The sequence below is a fragment of the Leptidea sinapis genome, chromosome 10 (assembly GCF_905404315.1).
Source record: "Leptidea sinapis chromosome 10, ilLepSina1.1, whole genome shotgun sequence".
Taxonomy (NCBI): Eukaryota; Metazoa; Arthropoda; class Insecta; order Lepidoptera; family Pieridae; genus Leptidea; species Leptidea sinapis.
In genome coordinates this window covers 1052868-1076901 of record NC_066274.1, presented here as the reverse complement: position 1 = coordinate 1076901, position 24034 = coordinate 1052868, and the positions used below count along the sequence as shown (strand labels likewise).

The following is a 24034-nucleotide window of genomic DNA, read 5'->3' as shown; positions in this document are numbered from 1 at the left end:
TGGATCTGCGAGTGGTAACTTTTGTAAATACGGCCAAGCTGGTTTTTCTAATGTTTCGTGTGGTAAATTCCCGACGACATGCTTCATCACATAGGCTTCCGTTTTAAATGTGAAATTATTATGAAGAGATGACACTGAAAGCTGTGCGACTCCCTTACTATTGTTGGCTTTTGCGCCTACTCCGACCACCACACAGTGGCGCTTAATCCTGGGTAGGCCTAAAAGTTGAGCGGCATTCTCTGTAATGAGAGATGACTCCGCGCACGGGTCTATGAGGGCTCGCATGGTATGGTGACAGCCATCCATAGACATAATATTAACTTTAGCTGTTGCTAATAATTTGGGCATGGTTTCTTGTGGGGCATTGGTAACGCATATATTGGATCTTCTAGGAGAATTTTCGATCTCGGTATTTCTAGAAGTAGATGGTGCAAAAGTGACAAGAGCATTATGCAGAAGAGTATTATGCTGCTGGTTACAAAAACGGCAAGTTTTTTCCGAAGAACATTCCTTGTCATAATGGTTAATTAAACAGTTTTTACATAATTTGTTGGATTCAATGACCTTAAGTCGATTCAGCGGTGCGGATTCTAGAAATTGTTTGCATTTAAACAATTCATGGCAACACGTTTTACAGAGTATGCATTTCCGTTGTGGCGCAATATGTACTGGTTTCGTATTGACGTGGTTTATTACAGCTGGTCTTGGTTTAAAATTTCTGTTCATAAAATTATGTAAATGGTTATTGGTATGCTTTTCAGCCCATGGTTTTTGGTATTGGTTTTGGTGTACCTGGGATGAATTTGATTTGTTGAAGTCCTGCTTACGACGAGAGCTTTCTAACGAAGTAAATTTAATTTCTAAAAATTTCAAAAAATCTAACAAAGTAGGCAATTCTTTTGGATTCTTAAGCGACACAATGTAATCATTATGGGTTTCAGTATCTAACTTTTGGCACAAAATATAGACGATCAATGGGTCCCAGTTGGAAATGTCGATGCCCATTGCTTTTATAGAGTTAAGACACTCGTTGGTGGTGTCATGTAACCTTTTGATGACCGCTGCAGATTGATGTTGAATCGTAGGCATGGTTAGTAACAATTGTATGTGAGAATTAAATATTAACCTAGTATTATGGTAACGTTGGTTTAATATGTCCCAGCATACTTCGTAGTTTTCAGAATTGATGCGTAAATGGTGAACTAATTTTTCAGCCTCGCCACGGAGCTTACTTTTCAAGAATTGCATTTTCTGCGCATTTGGTAAAGATTTATTATGGTGAATTGTTTCGGAGAATAAATCTTTAAAACATATCCAATCTTGGTAGTTTCCGCTGAAGGTGGGAATGTCCATTTGTGGGGTTGAACGTTCCCTGTAAGATGACGACCACATCTGTCTGTTCACTGCCTTCTTCATGGTGTTGTATTTCTTCTCCATCTCAGCGAATGCTGTCTCATACTCTTCGTTGTCGAGCAGCCCTTCGCTGTCGATGTCCCAGTGAAGAGAATCGATGACCGACCATCTTGATTGGATAGTTCGTAAAATATCTTCGAACTCCCAGCGGTCGGAGCAGCTTTCAAGGTCGACAGCCTCTATGGTACGGGATAGCGCCTTGAAGTTGCTCTTCTGCTTTCGCAGCATTTCTTCGATCCTACTGGAGTTGCCCTGGTTCGATAGCTTTGGTGCAGGGAAGCTAAAAGAGGGACCCTCCTGAGCGGGAGAGAAAATATCGCGCCTATCTGAGCCCTGCGATAATGGTGTAGCAGGTCTCAGTAATGGTTTGCTGGGATCGCTGGTTACGTAATTAGAAATCATATTCCTAACTTCCTGGTAAAAATCTTTCGTCCGCTGGTAATGGTTTTCCGCGAAGTAGCGATGGTTAGGGTCTTCAAACTCAGCACAAAGCCTAGTATGGTTGGTCTGGAATTCACTCCAGTACGAGTCTAAAGCGTTGAGACGTTTTTCAATATAGGCGGGTGTCTTTCGTTCTGGCCCGTCCTTCTTGAAATTAACACACTGCGTGTTAATCGCGGACATAATCTGGTTTTGGGTGGTTAATAGAGCCTCCATGGTTACGGGTCAAAAGAGAGTGGTAAAGAGTGGTGAGTGATAAAAAGGAAAGATCTTACTTGAAGACTGGTACGTGGTGACCTGGTGTGTCCTCAGCAGTCTCCCCGTTGGTAGTCGCTGGTAGTATCGCCGATCTGGTGAACTGGTTACACTCCACACACAAGCACTTTGGTCAACACTAATTTGGTTCACTACACACGCGACGAATTTTGGTTAAAATGGTTAACTGGTTAACAAAAGGCCGAAGGACCACAATGTCCTTGGAATGGTTAAAAAAATTCTGGTCACTGGTTAACAAAAGGCCGAAGGACCACAATGTCCTTGGAATGGTTAAAAAAAATTCTGGTCACTGGTTAACAAAAGGCCGAAGGACCACAATGTCCTTGGAATGGTTAAAAAAAATTCTGGTCACTGGTTAACAAAAGGCCGAAGGACCACAATGTCCTTGGAATGGTTAAAAAAAAAAAAATTTGTCACTGGTTAACAAAAGGCCGAAGGACCACAATGTCCTTGGAATGGTTAAAAAAAAAAAATTTGTCACTGGTTAACAAAAGGCCGAAGGACCACAATGTACGGTGGTTTGGTTCCGTACAGAGTAAAACACAAGTTAGGCTCAAATGGTATATTGAAACCTTAACTTATGCTATATGGTAAAATGGTAAAATGTTGGTATGGTAATGAGCACGCGAATCGATCGGCGGCTTGTCGCGAACTGGTTACAATATTACTTAGGAAATAACGCGAGGCGACGTAAACGCTGACACGCGAAACGTGATGTACAGTCGACATGCTGTTGACCGTACATTCGGTCTGTACAAAGGGAAATAACGTAGAAATGCTAGTTTATTGGCATTCTTCTTCACTCTCCGATGAACTTTCTGATATATTGTGGTCTGCAGGTGCAAACATGGCTAAAGTTTCAGGTAAAAGGTTCCAGATTTTCTTTTATTTACAGTCCGCGTGCTACTTAGCATAGGATCAGAAGTAAGTAGAAGGCGATTAAAAATATCCTGATTACAGCTTTCCCTTGAAAATTTCGTCGCATAATCTTGGCGGTAACTTCTAAAATGTTTGTTGCGAGCCTCAGCTGCTTCCTCGGAAAGCCGTCCGATTGGTAATAATGCCTTTTCGATGATGACTGCGCCATGTACTAAAAGTTTGTGCATTGTTGGCGTCATAGGGTGCCAATCATATAGGTCCACATAAACGCGAGCAGTTTCTGAAGCAAATTTTTCATATTTTACGGGATCAATTTTGAATCCGCTTGAAATTGCTTCCAATATGACTTTTAGTCTGTAAATTAGCTCATAACTGATGCCAGTTATTGCTGCAGCTAATTTGGGGTCCTCAAAGAACCTTCTGCTGGTATTGCCATCATTGGTATTGCTGAAATTGGATTTAGGTATATCTATAATCAGACCGGTTTCATTGCGAAACCTTCTTTGTATCTCTTTCTTGGTTTGGTCTTCTAAGTCTTTCTCCTCCTTCGATTTACTTTCCCTATATTTTTGCACTGGCAGTTTATAGGTTAAATGTAGGTTAAATTCAAATATTCGAATTCTGGCGTGCAACACCGATATGCCGAATTCAAGGTCTGCAAAATTCACTTCTCATGTGTAGTCAAACTTATTGAAATCTTTTGAAGTTGCTCCGCATATATAGCACCTACTGGTGGACTTTGTACCTGTGGCGGCATTGCAGACCTTTCCGTCTACCATGGTCAGTACAAATGTGTGCTTTATTAAGAATTTTTTCTCCGCTATATTGACCTAGCATCTAGGAGCATCTAAACTAGGCAATTTTCCTTCTTCATGCGGTCGAATAAGTATTGTCGCGTCACAATATTTACTCCTGATGCACCCTCTGAACCTAAAACAAACATACATTAAGTTAAAACTCACTAACAAACATTTCCAATTTTATATGAAATTTCGATACATATCTTTAACCCCTCAAAACTATATTTATCCGGAAGTTTCTGGACACGATTTTGATACTAGTTCTAAGGAAAAGGATCATATAACAATTTGTAATAATAACCATAGCCCGATCTACCCCGATACATAAACAAAAACACTAGTAAACAAAAAATATTTAAGGAAATCAGGCGATGAAAAAGAAATTTTTTATAAGTTAAAATAATAATGTTTTTTTAAAGTTTACCATGACTTTATTAATGTAATTTATAAGTTTCTTACCTTCTTCATTAGAATCCATCACTTTAAATTTGTAACAAGAACTTGTTAACATAAAAAATAACTTGGGAAGTTCGTTTAATAAAGCGCGCTGCCGAGAACAGATACGTACACAAGGTGAAACGGTTCAATTCCGACTGACCCCACGGGTGCGCGGTGCGCATTACCAGGTCGAAAAGTGACGGATTCTGTTCACGGGATAGTCCAGCGAGGACAAGTACTCATTGTGTTTACATGGTACACATCAAAGGACGGACAATCGGATGATTATTCAGCCTCTTTTGGTATTATTTTTCTGTTGAGGTATGAATTTCCTCTTTTACAGTCATCATAATATTTAGGTGTGCGTGAAACATGTTTATACTGTTATTGGCACTTTAAAAGCTTTGTTACATCTGAGCAGCATGGGTTCCTGAAAGCTCGATCAACAGTTACCAACCTTGTTTCCTTTGTGGAAGACATTACTGAGGCTCTTGATACTGGCAAATCCGTTGATGCAATCTACACAGACTTCAGTAAGGCCTTCGACAAGGTTGATCACTTCATTTTACTAATGAAACTCAAAGGCATAGGTATAGCAGACCCATTGCTGAACTGGTTTAAATCGTATCTTGCCAATCGGTCATCAACTGTTGTTGTTAATGGTTATGCTTCTGAGCCATTTTTTGCCTATTCTGGTGTACGTCAAGGGTCTCATCTAGGGCCTTTGTTGTTTAACATATTCATTGACGACATCAGTAATTGCCTTACGAATTCTAAGTTTTACTTATTCGCTGACGATCTTAAAGTCTTTAGACCTGTCTCTTCAAATGCAGATCCAGAGCTTTTACAGGAAGACTTAAACGATTTGTTATTGTGGTGTCGTAACAATGGCATGATTTTAAATGCTAACAAGTGTCATGTTATGAAATTTTCTAGAATGAAAACATCTCTTGCATCAACATATTACATTCATGGTAGTCTTTAGTCTGAATTTCCTCACATACGCGATTTAGGAGTTACGCTAGACAAGAAGCTCCGCTATAATATCCACATAGATAATATTGTTAGCAAGGGTTTTAGGACTCTTGGCTTCCTCTTTCGTAACTGTAAGCAATTTAAGGATGCTCGCACTAAAATAATTATTTACTCAGCTTTGGTACGTAGTATCTTGGAATACTGCAGCGTTGTATGGAATCCACACTTTAATATTTACTCACAAAGAATCGAAAGGATACAAAAGAGATTTCTTTTGCATCTATCTTACGATCCTAATCTAGTTAAAACTCTTAGGAGTTACGAGGATAAATTAAAGTACTTCAAGCTTCAGTCACTTTCGAATCGAAGACAGCTCCACGATCTTACTTTCTTATATAAGTTGATGAATGGCGTCATTGATAGTACCTATTTATTAGCTCAATTAAATATTCGTTCCCCACTGAAGACAATAAGGCCGTCGTCTTTTAGGCCATTCGTAGACAAAAGCACACGCTCACGTCAAAGACGCTATTCTCCAATTAATAGATTGATGTTGAGTTATAATGCTACGAGGGGCGGTCAAAAAGTTCGCGGAATGGCGGGGTTGGCGGGGGTGAGGTCGCTCCTCCAGGTAGCCGCTACTTGAGTAACTCATAATTACTATATATGCCAATTTCTAGCCTAATTGGGTCATTAGCTTTCGAGTTACAAACGAGTGAACAAGTAAATCGGGAACAAACTAGCCACTATGGAGAAAATTGAACATCGCGCCGTCGTAAAGTTCCTCACCAAACAAGGAAAAACGCCTCAAACTATTTTGCAAGAGATGTTAGCTGTTTACGGAGACTCTGCTCCTGGTAAAACCATGATTTACAAATGGCACGGCCTTTTCAAGCAAGGAAGGGAGTCAATTGAAGATGATCCTCGACCTGGACGGCCCATTGAGGCCACTACGCCGGAAATCATTGAAAAAGTTGAAAAACTTGTATTGGAAGACGGAAGGTTGAAGAAGAAACAACTTGCAGCATCAGTTGGAGTATCAGAAACCACAATTTTAAATATTCTTCATCAACATCTTGGCATGAGTAAAGTGTGTTCAAGGTGGGTCCCGAGAATGCTCACGCCGCTGCAAAAACGTGAGCGCGTCAACTGTTCCCGCGAGTATTTGGACCGCTGTGGAGAAGTTAGGGAAGAAATTATGGCCCGAATTGTAACCGGTGATGAAACTTGGGTTCACCACTATGAGCCTGAGTCAAAGCAGGAGTCGATGCAGTGGCACAAAAAAGGCACACCACCCCCAAAAAAATTTAAAGTGTCGCAATCGGCCGGAAAGATCATGGCGACTATTTTTTGGGATACTGAAGGTATTCTTTTGATCGATTATAAAGAACGTGGTGTTTCTATAACGGGAGAGTACTACGCTTCCCTATTGGACCGATTAAAAGAAGCTATTAAAGAAAAAAGAAGAGGAAAACTGACAAAAGGTGTACTCCTTTTGCACGACAACGCGCCCGTTCACACGAGTCATGTTGCGACGGCTGCCATTCATCGATGCGGTTTTGAACAACTACGCCATCCACCCTACAGTCCAGACCTGGCCCCTAGCGATTTTTATTTATTCCCAAAGATGAAGAAAGAGCTGCGTGGAAAAAAATTTAGAGACGATGATGAAGTCAAGTCGGCGATTTCGGCGTATTTTGACGCCCAAGACAAAACCTATTTTTTCGACGGTATTAATAAGTTATATGCCAGATCCCAAAAATGTATTCGTGTTAAGGGGGAATATATTGAAAAGGAAAAATAACATAATGTATCATTTCATCTTTTTTCCCAGTCATTCCGCGAACTTTTTGACCTCCCCTCGTATATATAAATTATCACATAAGAAATGTATTAGTGTCATAACAACTACTGTTAATAAAGAAAAAGATAAAAAAGTTGATATTGATATATTTTCAGACCATATTTCGTCATTTAAACGGAATTTATTGCATTTATATTCATATTTTTTTTTTGTAAATTATAGGCAAAAAGTATATTTTATTCAAATAATTAATAAATACTGATAAGTTTAAGTCTGTTTTATATAATTGTGAAATGATGCATGTTTTAATTATTATATAATATTATTGATCTCTTATTCATTTACGTTTAATTCAATTTGTAAATATTCCGATAATGTTTGCATTCATTTTAATTAAATATGTTTGTGTCTATGTTTTTGAAATGTGTGTAACACCTATAATTAAGTCAACACTTAGAATTTATTATTTATTGTAATAATGTTATTATACTTTTGTTAGTGTTTGTCTTGTTGGTATTAAATAAATAAATAAATAAAATAAATTTCGTATTATACTGTTCAACATCGTTCTAGAATGATCCGTACCAGAATATAAAGGGGCTCGTACTATTCATTAGTTCATTCAGTAACTGGGTGATCAAGTAAACAGTCGGACGATACATATCGATACATATAAGCAAGCGTTACTAGTTGTTTATTTTTGAAGACCCCTACAGCCCAGTGGTTAGTTACCCTACCTACTGAGCTAGAGGTCCCGGGTTCGAATCCCGGTAGGTGCAATAATTAATATGATGAATATGAATGTTTGTTTCCGAGTCATGGATATGATATATGTATTTATATCTGTTTAAGTAAGTGTATTAAATATATCTGTGGGCCTAGTTTGGGGCAAGATAATTTGTGTAACAGTGTGTCAATATTATAAAAATATATATATTATAAAAATATACTGGAGTATATGACTGCTCCGAGCTATAATAAATTATTTGCGGAATAATACTTACTGGTGTTTTCTAAACCCCATTGACCTACTCTTAACAAGGCTATGCTATATGTTGTAGGTAACATGATGAGCCGTAAGCGCATGATAAGTGCGTCAGGAGCACTGAGCGTCCTAGGTACGCTGGGAGGAACAGTTTCTGGAACAGGTGCACCCTCTACAACCAACAACGCCTCGCTAGCACTACTGTGGGGTGCCACAGGGGAGCAGGAGTGGACACCTGCGCTCACAACAGGTGACACAATATAAACTTATAACTACCCTCACTAAGAAGTGAAAATCACAAGTAAGCAAAAATACTTTTTTGGTTAGTTTTTTTTTATTTAAGACCTAGTCACGTGATAGTGTTAACTTTGACGATGATCGAATCGATCGAGCATAACACGATATGCAGCCGACCGAAGTAGTTTTACTTTGTCATTTGAAGAATACTAAGGCCAACCAGACGAGACAAAGAATGTAAACAAACGGAGAGTTACTGAGTTATATTGATGCGGCTGATTTGGACTCTTCCGACGAATCATCTTTATCTAACACCTACTGTCGACAGCGAATACGGAATCCATAATTTTGTATTTAATTTCTTTAAACAAAAATGTTTTGAAGCCCTGATACTTTGTTTACATTCTTTATCTTGTCTCGTTGGCCTTACTATACACGAGTTAGATTCTTAAATCGTTACCTACATAGGTACTTATTTCAGCATTAAAATAAATCTTTGAAAAAAATGTATAGTATATTTCAATAGCTATTGTTCATAGTATGAGTTTATTTTTTAAATAACTTTTAATTCTATTTCTTTTATTGTTTTGCTTTTTAAAAAGTTTAATTCAGGCGTTGTTGTTTGTAAATATTGCCTTTAGTGCATTGTGTAAATGCTTTTTCTGTTCTTATTTCATACTTGAATAATTATTGTAAGTATATTTTTAAGTCGCATATAATGTCCATTATTTAATAAATTCTTGCATGTGGAGGCACCTCGAAAATTTCTCTTTAATTTAAAAATTCATAGTTTTTACTCTCGATGCTATCGTAAATTAAAACTCATACGGCCTAACAAATAAAATTGACATAGAGTTATAACTAAGCATAAACCAAGAATATGTAAAAATTTTACAAATAGACATTTTGCTTACGAATGGTTTGTTCGGACGTATAACGTTCCCCGCGTTTTTTTGCAAGGCTGCTTGTCATTTGGAAAACTTCAGAATATCATTGTATTGGCAGTGTTGTCAACGATATTGTAAACATTTTGCATTTTCTTTGTTTATCATCAGTTATAACTTTATACCAAGTTTATTTGTAAGGCCGAAAGTTTTTAGTTTCTTTATTAGTTATATAAATCTCTCAACCAAAATAACTTCTTATTTCTGCAGGAAATAATTGTTTTATTAAGAAAGATAAGATTTTTGTGTGTGCGCCGAAACGCTGGCCTGTGTCATGGCGTAAGCTCGTGACGTCACTTCTATGATTTTTAGCAATACTCAAAATACTGACTCTGCGGCTAATTTTTAAGATTTATTACGATGATATTCATTCTGTTTGTTTTTCACGTAGTTTTCTGTTTATTTTGACAAGAAGATTATTTTTTCAGTTATTGACATGATTAAGTACTAAAATGGAACAATAAATAAAGTGATTCTATGTTATTGTCATAATGCCTGTTCCGTCTTTTTTGTACATTTTGTACTACTTTTACAACAGCATAGACAAGAAAATAAATTAAATTAATAGTAAAGTTGTGAGCCGAATATATTTTAAACACGCACACATGCACACAGGTCGGTGTTTAGTCCAGTATTACTGATAATTATCAGATTTATTCGTTTCGGGATTGTACAGCCCATTCTACCGCTCTATTGGCTATATGCTCGGTGGTTGAAGACACCTTTTAAAAAAAATTGTAATAATGTTAAATATCATCTCATTTTCATGTTTCATGAATCTTCGTATCGAATGCACAAATCACTTGGAACATTGCGGCCCATAGCGAATCGAGAAATAGGTTTGATATCCCACTCATTGGACTTGCATCCCGTAGTTAGATACCAAGTATTATTACCCGCTATGTATCCGGGGATTCGAGCTGTCAGATGTTCTACCATTGGATGGGTTGTTGAATAATTCTCAATTAAATTAAATTATTTTTGAAGGCTATTCACGATATATATTTTATTAATATGATGCCGATATTTCGATTCAATTGCGTGAATCATGATCGCGGCAGAACTGCGGAGGCGGCGTGAAACTCTTGAAACATTGACACTTGACACTTATACATACAATCATACATCAATCTGTCCACGTAGCGTCTAATTCGTTTTTTTTTTATTTATTTATAAATATACAGTTTCTTCTTAAAATAATACAAAGTCCTATAAAACTGTTTACACAGTTTGTCTACAGGATCGAGCGAGTCTCATAAAATAAATCTTAAAGCCTATTTTACAAATGTTACTGCAACAATAAATATTAGTTCAATAGTTTTTTAAATTTATTTTTGTTTGATTCCCGTCGGATGTCATCTGGCAAACTATTAAGCAGATATGGTATTCTTTTCTTTAGAGTTCTATCGCCAAAGTAATTATTTACTCTAGGTACTTCAAGTTTGCCTGATGTCATCGAACGGGTGCCATGATTATGACTAATTAAGGATGGGCTATGATCTTGAGAGTCATGGTTATTTAAGGCTAAAAGGTATTTGTGCTTTTTACTTATTGGGAGTTTCGGATTGGGGATATTCTAGATTCCCTAATTTACGACACACACTACTGTCGACTTCCATTTCGGGTATTTTTGTTGCATTTGTGAGAGTACGGGATTATATCTCTGCATTAGCAGACTAATATCATCATCCCTATTAAAATTCTTAGAATGTTTTTTTAATTTCGATTGCTTATCTACAAGCCGTGGGAAGTATTGGCGTTCAGTAGAAATCATCCGTGGGTTATGCAACTCTCTCTTATGGTTGGTACCGGCTTTAAGCAAATCGTTATTATCGTTGTTTTTGACTGCGCTAATATGCTTAACACGTTGAGTATTGGATTGAAATAAATACCGGCATCAATTAAATAAAATATATACCGTGAGTACTCGTCATAATAATATTCTTAATTCTATCTCATTCTTAAAAGTTAATTTTTATTCTGAATACTCGACACCTCGCACGTATTCGTAAATAATTTTGCTGGGAGATTTCGCTTTATCTATAATAATTATATTTATTTAAGTATTGCTTGTGGATATTCTTAGATAATTAAGTCTTATAAATCTATTATAAATTATCAGGTGACAATTGAAATTATTACTATTAAGTTCTTACATCGCAAGTAGATCGTTGTAATGGATAAGCCTTACATGTTAAATATTTTATAAGTTATAATAATAATTTATTTTACTATAAACATAATATTGTTTATAGTAAAATAAATTATCCCTGCCCCTAAACTTGTTGGATAATTCGGCTATTGTTTTGAAAAATGACAGACACACTTCATTTCAAGAGCTTCCATTAATTTTCGAATTCAATTCCAGTTCGCATTATAATATTTGCATCTAATCTATCTATATATATATAATGAAAACGGTCTTTGTTTGAGGCTCAATCACACCTCACACCACCATTGATCGTATTGACATGAAACTACCACCATTCGATGCGAAAGTTATCCTAGATGGTTTATGGCTACTTATTTTTTTCGATTTCCAACGTTCCTTCATTTTAAAATTTGCCCAGCGAAGCAGGCGGGAGCGGCTAGTTTAATCTATATTATATTTGCTATAAATTCTCTATGAAGGCTCTTAAACCGTAAACTTTGCGTTATATTAAATAAATAAATAAAATAAAAGGTATTTATTTTGGGCATAATAAATCCCCATAGTTAAAAATATTTGGACATTGTAAAGGGGTGCCAATTTAAAAGTAAAATGAGATTAGTTAAAACTATATAAATATTGCATATATTTGTGCAGTCATTTTTTGTTCTTGTCCATGTGAAAAGAGATTCAGTGCTTAAACACTGGATTCCTGATGTCGTTAGAGACAGACACGAGTATTTTGTTGTCGGTACGTCACAGTCTCGGCCAGAAAGAGGCAACGCGAGACCGGATTATCGCGAAAGAGTCGGGGACCCCAGCGTCTGCGAACATTCTCGACGCGCTGCAGCACCGCGGGAGCCGCATAAGAGCCCGGAACGCATCATTGTACTGGAATCTTATTCTGCTCATAGCTTTCTGCGAAAGCGTTACCCACAGCTGGCAGTATGCCTTGAATAATGTGGTTTTTACATCCTTGCTGCATTTTGCAAAACGTCGAGCGAGCATGTTGCCTGACTGCAAGGGCCCTCCGCTCGCGCTCAATGTCGTCATCGTCATACAACCGTTCCGTCAACAAATCTCCTAGGTACCTGATTAACGATAGTGTCATCCGATTCATTGATATAACTTTTGTTCTTCACTTCTCATCTCTCTACTTATCACACAACCAATAGGACATTCTACTTTTGGATTCTAGGTGATCTATATATCTATTTATAAGATAACATTCTCATGCACGCTGGGTTTAGCGCCATATTGCTGTGATTTAGAAAGTTTTGAAACGTTATACAGTAGATATAGATTTTCTAATGCAATTATATTATATTTTGACAGTAGTAAAAGTTTGTTTACACAGAATTTGAAAGTGGCAAGCACTAGATTTCTGTTGTTTTTGCATCCTATTGTTTTAATCACGCCATCCGTTTTGTATCATTTCAATGTGCAGATATTTAAAGTTTAATCTCGATTTAATACTACGATCACTCGGATACACCTCGAGTAAATAATCCACGTATTATTTTGTGTTAATACTCTTCATTATACTATTTGCATAAATATCTATAGAAATATATAAGTAATATATTATTAAACCGAAACAAATATATTTATATTTTCTGGCTCAATATTTTTTTATTTAAATTATACTTTAAAAATCATTTTCTAAGTTTTTTTCGTATATTTTGTACTGTAGTATTTATTTTGCTAATTATGTGAATTTTTAATATAGTCATTTAATATCAAATAACTGCATAGTACTTCTACACACGTCAAGTAGACTTATAAAGCACAATAATTTATATTATTATATCGCATAATCAATTTGCTATTGCAATAATCGCTTTTAAAACGCGCTTTTTCAGTTAACTACAGCCAAAATAAATCGGTGACTCAGTGAATTAGACATGTGGGATTTTTGTTTTCTTGCTTTAAAAGACAGCTTTGTATTTATTATGAACCTTTTTGTGCTCAAGCGAATTAAACGTCTTAACATCCTGTGTTATAAAATTTTGTGTTAGGACCCTAATGGTCATGATGACAGATAACTCTTTAGACATAACAAAAATTAAGCATTAAAATAGGCTGTTTGTATAATTCATTTTTTATTCATTATTCTTTTGTTTACGCGCGATAATGTGTTAGTGTCAAGGGAGCCGCGACGTCACTCGAGGACATGTTATACAACAACTTCATCATGGCGATGATGACTGGTTTTTGACGTCATTAACTATGATTGGTTTTAAATTAAAGCTGATCTCACTATTGAAATAAAACGGGATTAGAACACTATGAACTAAGTTTTAAGTTTCTTTTTAATGAAAATAAGGGACGAGACGAGAATTAATAAGAAATTAATAAGGTAATTGATACACCATGCCCATTACAATGCAGTGCCGCACAATGTTAGAAGAAAAAACCCCAAAAATTCTGAGTTGCACTACAATTGCGCTCGTCACCTTGGAAGTTCACTAGCTGCGGCGCCACTCACACCGAAACACTTCACGGCAGAAATAGGCGCGTTGTGGTACCCATAAACTAGCCGGCATCATGTGCAGAGGAGCCTCCCGTTGGTGAAAAAGGAGCTTAAAAAGGATAGAACACACGCTTTAAAAAGGAGTTTCGATTCGCACTAAAACAAACTAAAAAAAGCTATTGCCTAGAAGCGTTTAAATGCTGACCTAGGAATTTCATACGTTTAATATATTTGTTCGTAAACGCAGGAAGTATTCTGATTTTATTCACACTTATCGATGACAGCTTTAATTTCGGTTTTCGTGAACGCGATTTATATGTATTGGTGAAATCGCTTCGTCTTTAATCGAGACTAAGACTCGTAAATGAACTACTTTAACAAACTGATTTTAATTATGCTTGGGTTGAAGTGTCATTGATGAAATAGGGGCATATATTATTCAGTTGACGTGGCCGATTGCCGTATAAATGGTTTTAGTATTATTAGTCCCAAAAATTATTTCAAACTGGGTATGTGTTTTATAATCCTTTCATAGTACATATTTTTTATAGCAATGATTTTTTTGATTCGTTCATACTGTCATCATAACCATTATATATTAAAATAATTGATATTATGTAAATGGTAGAGTTTAAAATCTATCGTCGTTCTTTTTTAATGCCAGGAGTGGATTGGAAATCTTTAACGATCCCGGCGTGTTTGCCAATAACAACGGATTACTTCCCCGACAAAAGATCACTGCAGAATGATTATCTGGTGTCCGACTATAATCTGCTGCCTGACGATGTGAACGCTGATTTTGCACAAAACCGAGCCATATACAAAGAGCCACTCACAACAATGGAGGTGTTTAAGGAGCTGGTGTCTCAGCGTTTGGCACAGGTGCGTAAAGTGTAAACTGCCAGTTAATAACATCGAAATTCAAATATTTTTATTCAAAATACATCACTTATTGAAAGTCAAAGATACCACCCATTCCAAAGAGAATGGGCGGAAAAAACTCAGTACAAAGTAATATTGTACAATTAAACGTATTATTTAATAGCCTGAGGGCGGTCGCTCCATTCCCAATCTGATGGAATCTTTAAAAAAGTCATTTAAGTTATATTAACCTTTACCACACAAACGTTTTTAACAATTCTTTTCAACATCGTAATACTTTAAAAAAAGTAGCGAAAGCGCAAACTATTTCGTTTTATTGCAATGATTATGTTCAGTCTGGTTCATAATCTGTTTAAAAACGATATTTGTGTATATGTATATAGGTTAACTTTGCTCACTAAGAGAGTGTTTTTAAACAAGATATAATTTTTATCTACACCCACGCTTTAAGTCCTCTATTAAAGATTCTAAAACAGCTTATTACAATTTTCAATTTATTAATTACAATTTTCCAACATTAAAACACCCAATGTCCTAATAACCATTACATCATCCAAACGAGTGTTGTAATGAAATTCAGTACAACATTACATCATCCGTTTTCATTACAACACTCGTTTGGATGATGTAATGGTTAGTAGGACTGGCTTTTTTAATATTAGCAGTAAGCTAACTGTTACAGAGGATCTATATTATGGGTGTAGACTGTAGATAAAGTCTTGTATGCATTATTACAACTGCTTGATTAGTATGAGGAATATATATTTTAATTCAGGTACACGATATTTAGACAAAATCCTTTAAACTAATTATCCAATTGCAGTTTTTATTATAAAAATTTGGTCCAAGTTAGAAATTACACACCAATACCAAAGCTAAGATTTTACCAATAGTTAAACGTTTCATTCAATTAGAATTGAGAATAATACAATTTGTTCTATCTCGCTCTTAAACTATTGCTATCGTCGTAAACATGTCAAATAATAATATTATGCTATAGTTATTATATCAATTGTAGGGTTTCCAATTAATTGTTGGTGTGAACGAGAACGAGGTGATAGAGGCGCACTGCCCGTCGAGCCACGCGCCTCCGCCCTCCAAGGTGGCTCCGCAGAGCAGCAAGCCTTCACATGTGTCGCACACCAAGCGGTACCTGCTCTCCATCGGCAGGATATTCCACAAGCTGACCCTGGTCGGCTCCACCATCACCGTCACAAGATACAGGCCGAGGTGATATATACACACTGAAAACATACACACACTCACGCCTTGTTCCCGTCGGGGTACGCAGAGACAATAGAATGTCACTTGCTTCTATCCTTACGAAACCTCACCTGCTTCCTCTACATTCATTACTCTTTTCATACATGCTCGCTGGTTCCGGGTGTTTCGGACCTTTCCTTTTCTCAAAACTTCCTCAATTTGGTGGACAAATGTCCACGAGGTCTCCCGCGACCAACTTGCTTACACACACTGAATTTTTTTTTGATTAAGCTTAAGGTTTTCACTGAATCTACGTTATATCATATATATACAAAGCGACTCTTTTAACGAAAAATAATTACATTAATTATTATAACAAATTAGTTTCCAAGGAGCTGGATCCAATATAGTACGCCCGTCCCGTTGGACTCCTCTTATATAAAAAAAATTGGCAGGCGTAGAGACTGGCGATAGAAGGGAAAACTTCGAACTTTTAGTATTAAAATTATAAATTTCATAATGTTTGAATTAAGATTGTCAACAGAAATCTGATTTTCACACATCTATTGGCACTCCGAGCATTACTTCTAAGCATGTTAATATGTTTTTTTATGATTCAAATATATTACCGGTTGTATAAGATCATGACAAAATATAAATACAATTCAAATTGAAATAACAAAAAAAAAATACAATCATATTATTTATGGATAGAATAGTATTTGTAATTAAATAAATTTCAATGTGCTTCATTTTTAACATTATTTTAATTTAAGTTATTGCATCACTGTAATTATTATGACGGGTATTAAGACGGCTGCAAGTGTCAATGTGTCAAGAGTTTCTCGCCGCCTCCGCAGTTCCGCCGCGACCACGTTTTCATGCAATTGGATCTAAATATCGGCACCAAATTTATAAAATATATATCGTGAGTACCCGTCATAATAATTACAATGTTAAAGTTTCGCGATAATAAATTAATTCATTTCAACAATACTTCGACTTTTTGTACTTTCAATTATTTCATTGTACTAATAAAGATACAATAGGCTGATGGTAAAGTAAGAAATGAAAATGTTTTGTTGAAATTTATTTAAGTATCACGTAAAAACCGCTTTGATCATCGTTTTAAATTTTGTAGTACTGAATTATCAATTGGACGTATTTAAATTGTTTAAATGAAACAATTCAATTAATTTTTTAATTTCACAATCCACGAAAAAATATGATTAAACACCTAGAAATCTGTTTTACCAAGATAACGCCCAAGCCACTGAGAAATAACCACCTACTGATTGCGTGACGCATTGCAGAGGTTAAATATTTTTCTAATAAACAATGCTTAATTTTCAAACCCCAAAATAATAACGAAGAGTTAAAAATAATTTTAAAATATTTAAAAATTTTAAACGCCAAAATAAACACGAGGATTTATTTTTCTCTAATTTTTTTTTTTTTTTATCTTAAAAATATCAGTTTATTTATTTAGTACTCACTATTGTACAGCACAAAGATTCTATAATTTAATTGAAATAATAATCAAACAAAAATACTATTTCAACAATGCACAGTATGAATTTTTCACTAAATCCATTCAATTTCACTTATAACATATACACAGCACTAATGTTGCACAATAAGTCATATAGCTACAGATATACTGCTATAAGCATTGGTGACGCGAACTCCCGACATTTCACCCATCTAAAAAGTGCCCAACGCGACCAAAGAAGTTTTCACTTCAAAAATCTCGTAAGAAACAGGATTAAGCAGATAAATTAGAAGAGTTGTCACAATAATCATTTCGCATGTCATAAAAGGTCTAAAGTATCCAACATTAGTTTACCAGTGGGAGGCTCCTTTGCACCCGGTGCCGGCCTGACGTGAAGCAGTAATGTGTAAGCATTATTGTATTCCGGTCTGAAGGGCGCCGTAGCTAGTGAAATTACTGGGCTAATGAGACTTGACATCTTATGTCTCAAGGTGACGATTCCGCTCAGAATTTTTGGGTTTTTCAATAATTTTGAACGGGACTGCATTGTAAGGGGCAGGGCGTATCTATTAACATCAACCTGAACGTCCTGCTCGTTTCGTCCCATTATTTTCATAAAAAAATCTTAAATAATTAGTTGCTCTAGTAATATGCGCATTTCAGACACCCGTACCCGCCGTTCAACATTCACTACAGGTATCGGTTCCACGCGCCCAACCACGACACATACGAGGTGTCGTGGGTCGCCTTCACCACCGAGAAGCTGGAGAACTATAACTGGAACTATATGGATCACTATATATGTACGAGAGGAGATACCGATTTCGCTTTAGTTGAGGTAAGTTATCATAAAGCCCATTTCAGTTAAAGGTGCCAAATATGCATGAGCTTGGCAATCTTGGTTTATTTCACACTGATGTTCAATTAATTAATATTCAAACAGTCAAAAAACCTTTGATTTCCAAATTTTATCGTCAATGTCCAGTTTCGAAGTGTACCTAATACCTATAGCAATACGAAATATTTTACCTTAATGTTTTTTCCTACGGTCTTCAGAATCCTAAAAATCGAACAGCTTATGGAAATCACTAGGGTAATGAATAATATTATACTTCGTCTCACTCTTAGCGTAGTATATACAAAAAGCGGTGATGATAATTCATATGTGGCATGTGGTCGCTCAGAGGGCAATTGAGAGGGCTATGCTCGGAGTTTCCCTGCGAGATCGAATCAGAAATGAGGAGATCCGTAGATCGTATCTTAAAATGACTGAGTCCTATTTTAATAATGTTAAAAGACCAAAGTCGTCGGTGACATAGCCCAAATGATTGCGAAACTGAAGTGACAGTGGGAAGGGCGCACAGTTCGACGGACAGATGGCCGTTGGGGCTGAAAAGTCCTCGAATGGCGACCACGTACCGGAAGACGCAGTGTCGGTGGGCCCCCACAAGATGGACCGACGATCTGGTCAAGATCGCCGGAATACGTTGGATGAGGGCAGCGCAGGACCGATAGATGTGGAGGCCTTTGTCCAGCAGTGGACGTCTTCCGGCTGATGATTTGATGTTTTGATGATGTTTATCGAACAAAAGTGATGCGTTTCGTAAACTACTCTTCCAGAATTCTTCGCCAAATTGATAATTAGGCTATTGATGAAAAATATATAAATTTAGATAATCAAAAAAATATTACAGTGTGCTCTGTTGACAGAATAATCAACAATTTTGGTGTTTAGCTAATGTATGTTTACCCGCATAGGATCATTTTAGGATGGGCCATCAGTTATGTGTTGATTTCTAAGATTGACCGTTTGTTGTTTGTAGCGTATTCGCACTGGTCACCTCGTGTCAAAATAATAACTTTCGTCTTCATACATATTTTTGTCTGTCTTTGTGTTGTTTGTACCGAAACGTGGGATAATCAACTGTTTTAACGGGATATTCACTGGCAGGTAGCCCATTTTTTTTAATGAGTAGCATAGGATCCTTTAAACAAATAATTTCATAAAAATGATTTCGTTTTTGCCGATGAACTTACGGAAGCCGCTCTGTTGATTTATACGTAGACAAACATTGTATAACTTATATGAAGAGAGGCGATCTAATACAAGTGCAAAATTTAAAAATTATGTAAGGTTATATTCTAAAGAATTCAAGAACGATTGTAAATTAGCTAAGTCTCACAACATAAGTTTAAAGATTAAAAATAGCGATGACAAAATAAAAACAACTTGGAAAATTATAAATGAGGAGATCGGTAAAACTAATAAGAGAAATAATGAATTCAAATTAAAGATTGGTAACAGAAACATAAAAACAGATTCTGAAATTGCAGATACATTTGAAAAGTTTTTTACTGATATACCGGTCTCTACGATAAAATATCTAAATTCCGTACCTATATCTGCAATGAAACTGCTACAGAAAAACGTATCTTTATGTAATACAAACTTTAAATTTAAGCATGTTGATCGCATAGAGATTATTAAAACGTTTAGACTAATTAGCGTTAAGAAAACTAAAGATCTCTGGGGAATCTCTGTTAACGTAGTGAAATCTGTAATGGAAATTGTAGCCAAAGACTTAGCTTTTATTTTCAATAAGTGTGTAGATTGCGGTATATTTCCAAACCAAATGAAACAGAGCAAGATCACTCCTCTATTTAAGTCGGGAGATAAAGCTGACCCCACCAATTTTAGACCCACATTTTTACAATAATAACCTCATGCATAATAAACAATATGGTTTTACTCAAGTTCTTTCAACCACAGATGCTAGTATCGAGTTAATAAGAAATATTCTGGATGTTTGGGAGGATTCATGTTATGCGTTAGAAGTGTTTTGTGATTTATCCAAGGCATTCAACTGCGTCCATCATGAAACCTTACTTCAAAAATTTCACCACTATGGGGTTAGGGATGTTTCACTAGATTTAATAAAATCATACTTGTGTAATAGGATTCAAAGAGTAGACGTTAATGGAAAAAGATCAACTGGCTCTATCATATCGATGGGTGTACCGCACGGCTCAATCTTGGGCCCTTTTTTGTTCCTGGTTTACGTCAATGATTTACCATACCTTATTCAAAATAAACATGATATCATACTGTTTGCTGACGATACATCTTTGTTATTTAAAATAAAACGCCAGCAAAAAACTTTCTGTCAGGTTGACGACGACATTGCTGAAGTAGTAAATTGGTTAAATGTTAATAACTTACTTTTAAACGAAAGGAAAACAAAATGTGTAAGGTTTACACTTCCAAATATAAAGCACCAACCAACACCTATAAAAATTAATAATGACAAACTTGATGTAGTAGAAATGACAACATTCCTAGGCATTACATTAGACTTTAAGCTACAATGGGGTGCTCACATAAAAAACTTATGTAATCGACTTAGCTCTGCAGTATTTGCGATAAAAAAAATTAGGCAGCTGACAGATGTTGAAACGGCTAGACTTGTATATTTCAGCTACGTTCATAGTGTCATGTCTTACGGAATTATATTGTGGGGTAGGGCTGCAGATATTGAAAACATATTTGTGCTGCAGAAAAGAGCAATTCGAGCAGTCTATAAAATGCGTTCAAGGGATTCATTGAGAGAAAAGTTTAGTGAAATAAATATTATGACAGTACATATACGAGAACCTCCTATACGCCCATAAAAATATTAGCCAATTTAAAAAGACTAGTGATGTACACAGTGTCAATACTCGAAACAAACATAAAAAGTGGATTGTGTTGTATTTTATAATAAACTCCCAAATGAAATTAAAATGTTACCTATTAAAAAATTTAAATGTATCGTAAAAAATAAATTAACATCTAAGGCCTATTATAGTGTGAAAGATTATTTGAATGATAAAGATAGTTGGAATTAATGTTCTAAATTTTGTTAATGAATATTGTTATACTCATTTGAATGCTATTGTAACTTTTGTACTTCATCCTGACTTGCACCAAATAACTTATAAAGTTTTACAGTGAATAAAGATTTTTTGACTTTGACTATATCCATTGTGTCAGCTTGATGTGTTAACAAGCGCTACCACCGTCATTAACTGCCATAAGATATCCCAATAATTACATTTATTTAACTAACTCATTACTGTGTTAATAATGTTATTTTATTATCACTGATTAGAAATAACTATAATAGCATACAATGTTCAGATCTTTAGTTAACTTGATTCGTGTAAGTTAGTTGGCACTACAGCAGCGCCAACTAACAGTTGGTAGCATCATCACGGTAGACGGTAGTGCCCTATATAAGTCAGAGCGCTAAGTTCGAGTAGCCATTACTTATTGTGAATTGTAAGGGGACACTATGCCCTATTTGTCTTTTAATTTTTAATAATAAGTGATTATTGTAATTCTAAGTGGAAACTTTGAAATACAGATGTAACAGTTTTATTATTTACGTTTAAATTACCAACCCCTTCTACAGTTGCAATGATAATTTGTTTATTAAATATTTTCAGCCATTGAAGTATTGGAGGTTCCGTACGCTTTTGTTGCCGTTAAACAACCCAGCGACCAAACAGATCCTCGAAGACGAGTCGACTCACTGCGACGTGTATCCAACGCCGACTCGGTTCGACCTAGATCATCTAACCGAGGGATTCCTTAAAATGACTGAGTCCTATTTCAATAAAGTTAAAAGACCTAACAAACAGAGGGTATGTATACCTAGTAGGAAAATTAAAAAAAAATTGAAATTGTACATTCAAGTATCATGTTATTTTTTTTTTAATTTTGTACATAAATGTTTTAAATGTAATTTTGATGAGCATGATGGTCATTTGCACCGTAGATTTTGCACTGCATGAGTTTAATTTACACACTTCAATTTAAAACAATAACTTCGAAGCTTTGTATGTTTATTATCTGATTGATTCTTCCAACACTTGTACTTAAACATGAAATTTAGGTTTTCGGAAACATAAAGTATGCATTTGCATGCCTTTTATATTAAAAAAGATGTGATCCATTGAATTTATGGGTTATCATGCCATACTTAAGGCGGCCAAGCGTATACAACTTGATGCAGTAATTATGTTGCTGCTAAAAACTGTGACCGATTAATAATCTATTCATAGCACTGACCCGTATAAATACCACTGGACAGGCTTTTGTATATGTTATTTTCCGTGCCTATTTGAACTAATTTTGACGTATTGGACGTACTGCCCTGCGAAGAAACGTACAATACTCTGAAGTATTTTTGCATTTTGAATAAATTTCGTTTGTTTTCCGTGTTATTTATACTTCAAAAATCAACGTAATGAAGTACTTACACAATTTTTTTTTGTAAATAGTTTTCCACCGTCTATCGATGTTTTCTGAGTTTGTCATCACTAGTTTTAGTACCGCAGACTCTCGCTACATGGCCAACTGCGCCAAAATGGCGAATATCAAACAGGCACAAAAGTACTTTGACAGCCGCCAGTCCAGTGGTATAGTATAGTATAGGTCAGTGATTGATAGTGTCAACCCTATAATGTCAACAGATGTCTCTTTTTTATAAATTCTTATATGTTACTGTAATACTGCGTTACATTAACTGGACTGATTAATAAGGGTTATATTACCTCAGGAAAATACATCTGCACTTACAGCAATATTTTGCTTGGATAAAACACTTCCCAATACTAAAATATTTGATACAAGTTTTACATCTTTCTCTTTTATTTCTTCTATAATATACCATATGTTTGTGGATATATTAAATGGGTTTTATATAATAATTTTTTCTTTATTTGACCGTGTTTTTGTAAATTATGTTCAAGAATTTCTCACAACTTAGATATTGTACTAGTAGTTAATACACGATTATGTATTTCAAATCGGGATTGTTTTTCCATAGCTTAGAATTTTCTACAAAACTTTTTCGGTTCTTAATCTTTTTTCTAATTCGGAAAATGCGATCGGAGTACATATGTGTGGGGCCGCGATAATTATGAATAAGTTTTGCGTGTGTTATTAGACAGAGTCGTCCCCTTTTTAGTCGTATTTTACTGGGCTTCAATGTGAGTGTATGTTTAATCATGTTCATAACATATCTTTTAAAGAAGGGATTTTATAAGTCTTGAAATTATTTCTAGTTTTATATCACGATACTGATTGGTTGACACTGACTGCGGCTGAGAGTTGACAAAGATTGTTCCATTAATTTGTTTAATTACTAGTTGTACCATATACCGCCGCCTTTAGTCAAAATAATTCCGACGCTTTTAATTTCTTGTTTGAGTACCCTCAATTTTGCATGGCATATGACTCAAGTTAATAAAGCAATAATGCACCATCACAAATAAATAATATAAATTTGTAAACAAAAAAATGCCTCCAAAGTGGGTGTTTGAAATATTTGAACAATCTTACGTATGCGAGGCGACATTATTCAATTTTATCGAATTTTAGTGCAAATCGTTATAAGGATTATTAATGTAATTATTGGCTTAAATTGTATAAAGAGTTTTTGGATAGAGTCGAAGCTACAGAAATAGTTTAGTGAAATTATATGCAATGTATCAGGAGCGTTGTCAGAAATAGACATTTATGTACTTCTCGTGAAGATGTTCCTTAAAAATTGTTGCATTTTTAGAATTATTTATGATTAAACGACAATAGAGTAAAAAT

At 35.4% G+C, this 24034-nt stretch overlaps 2 protein-coding genes across 8 annotated transcripts in view; one reads left to right on the top strand and one right to left on the bottom strand.

Annotated features, from left to right (window-relative positions):
• LOC126966522 (RNA-binding protein Musashi homolog Rbp6) overlaps positions 1–24034 on the bottom strand; it is a 934160-nt gene that overhangs the window by 871920 nt on the left and 38206 nt on the right. The gene's annotated exons all lie outside the window — the stretch shown is intronic.
• The window catches only part of LOC126966472 (GATOR complex protein Iml1), a 68528-nt gene that overhangs the window by 16883 nt on the left and 27611 nt on the right, over positions 1–24034 (top strand). For 6 of the 7 annotated variants that reach the window (XM_050810538.1, XM_050810536.1, XM_050810535.1 and 3 more), the window contains exons 11-16: positions 8088–8261; positions 10017–10031; positions 14479–14696; positions 15715–15926; positions 18055–18229; positions 21877–22074. In XM_050810538.1, the coding sequence (XP_050666495.1) occupies positions 8088–8261; positions 10017–10031; positions 14479–14696; positions 15715–15926; positions 18055–18229; positions 21877–22074 (992 nt within the window). The remainder of the gene's footprint in view (positions 1–8087; positions 8262–10016; positions 10032–14478; positions 14697–15714; positions 15927–18054; positions 18230–21876; positions 22075–24034) is intronic. The other variant, XM_050810534.1, reaches the window with a different exon arrangement.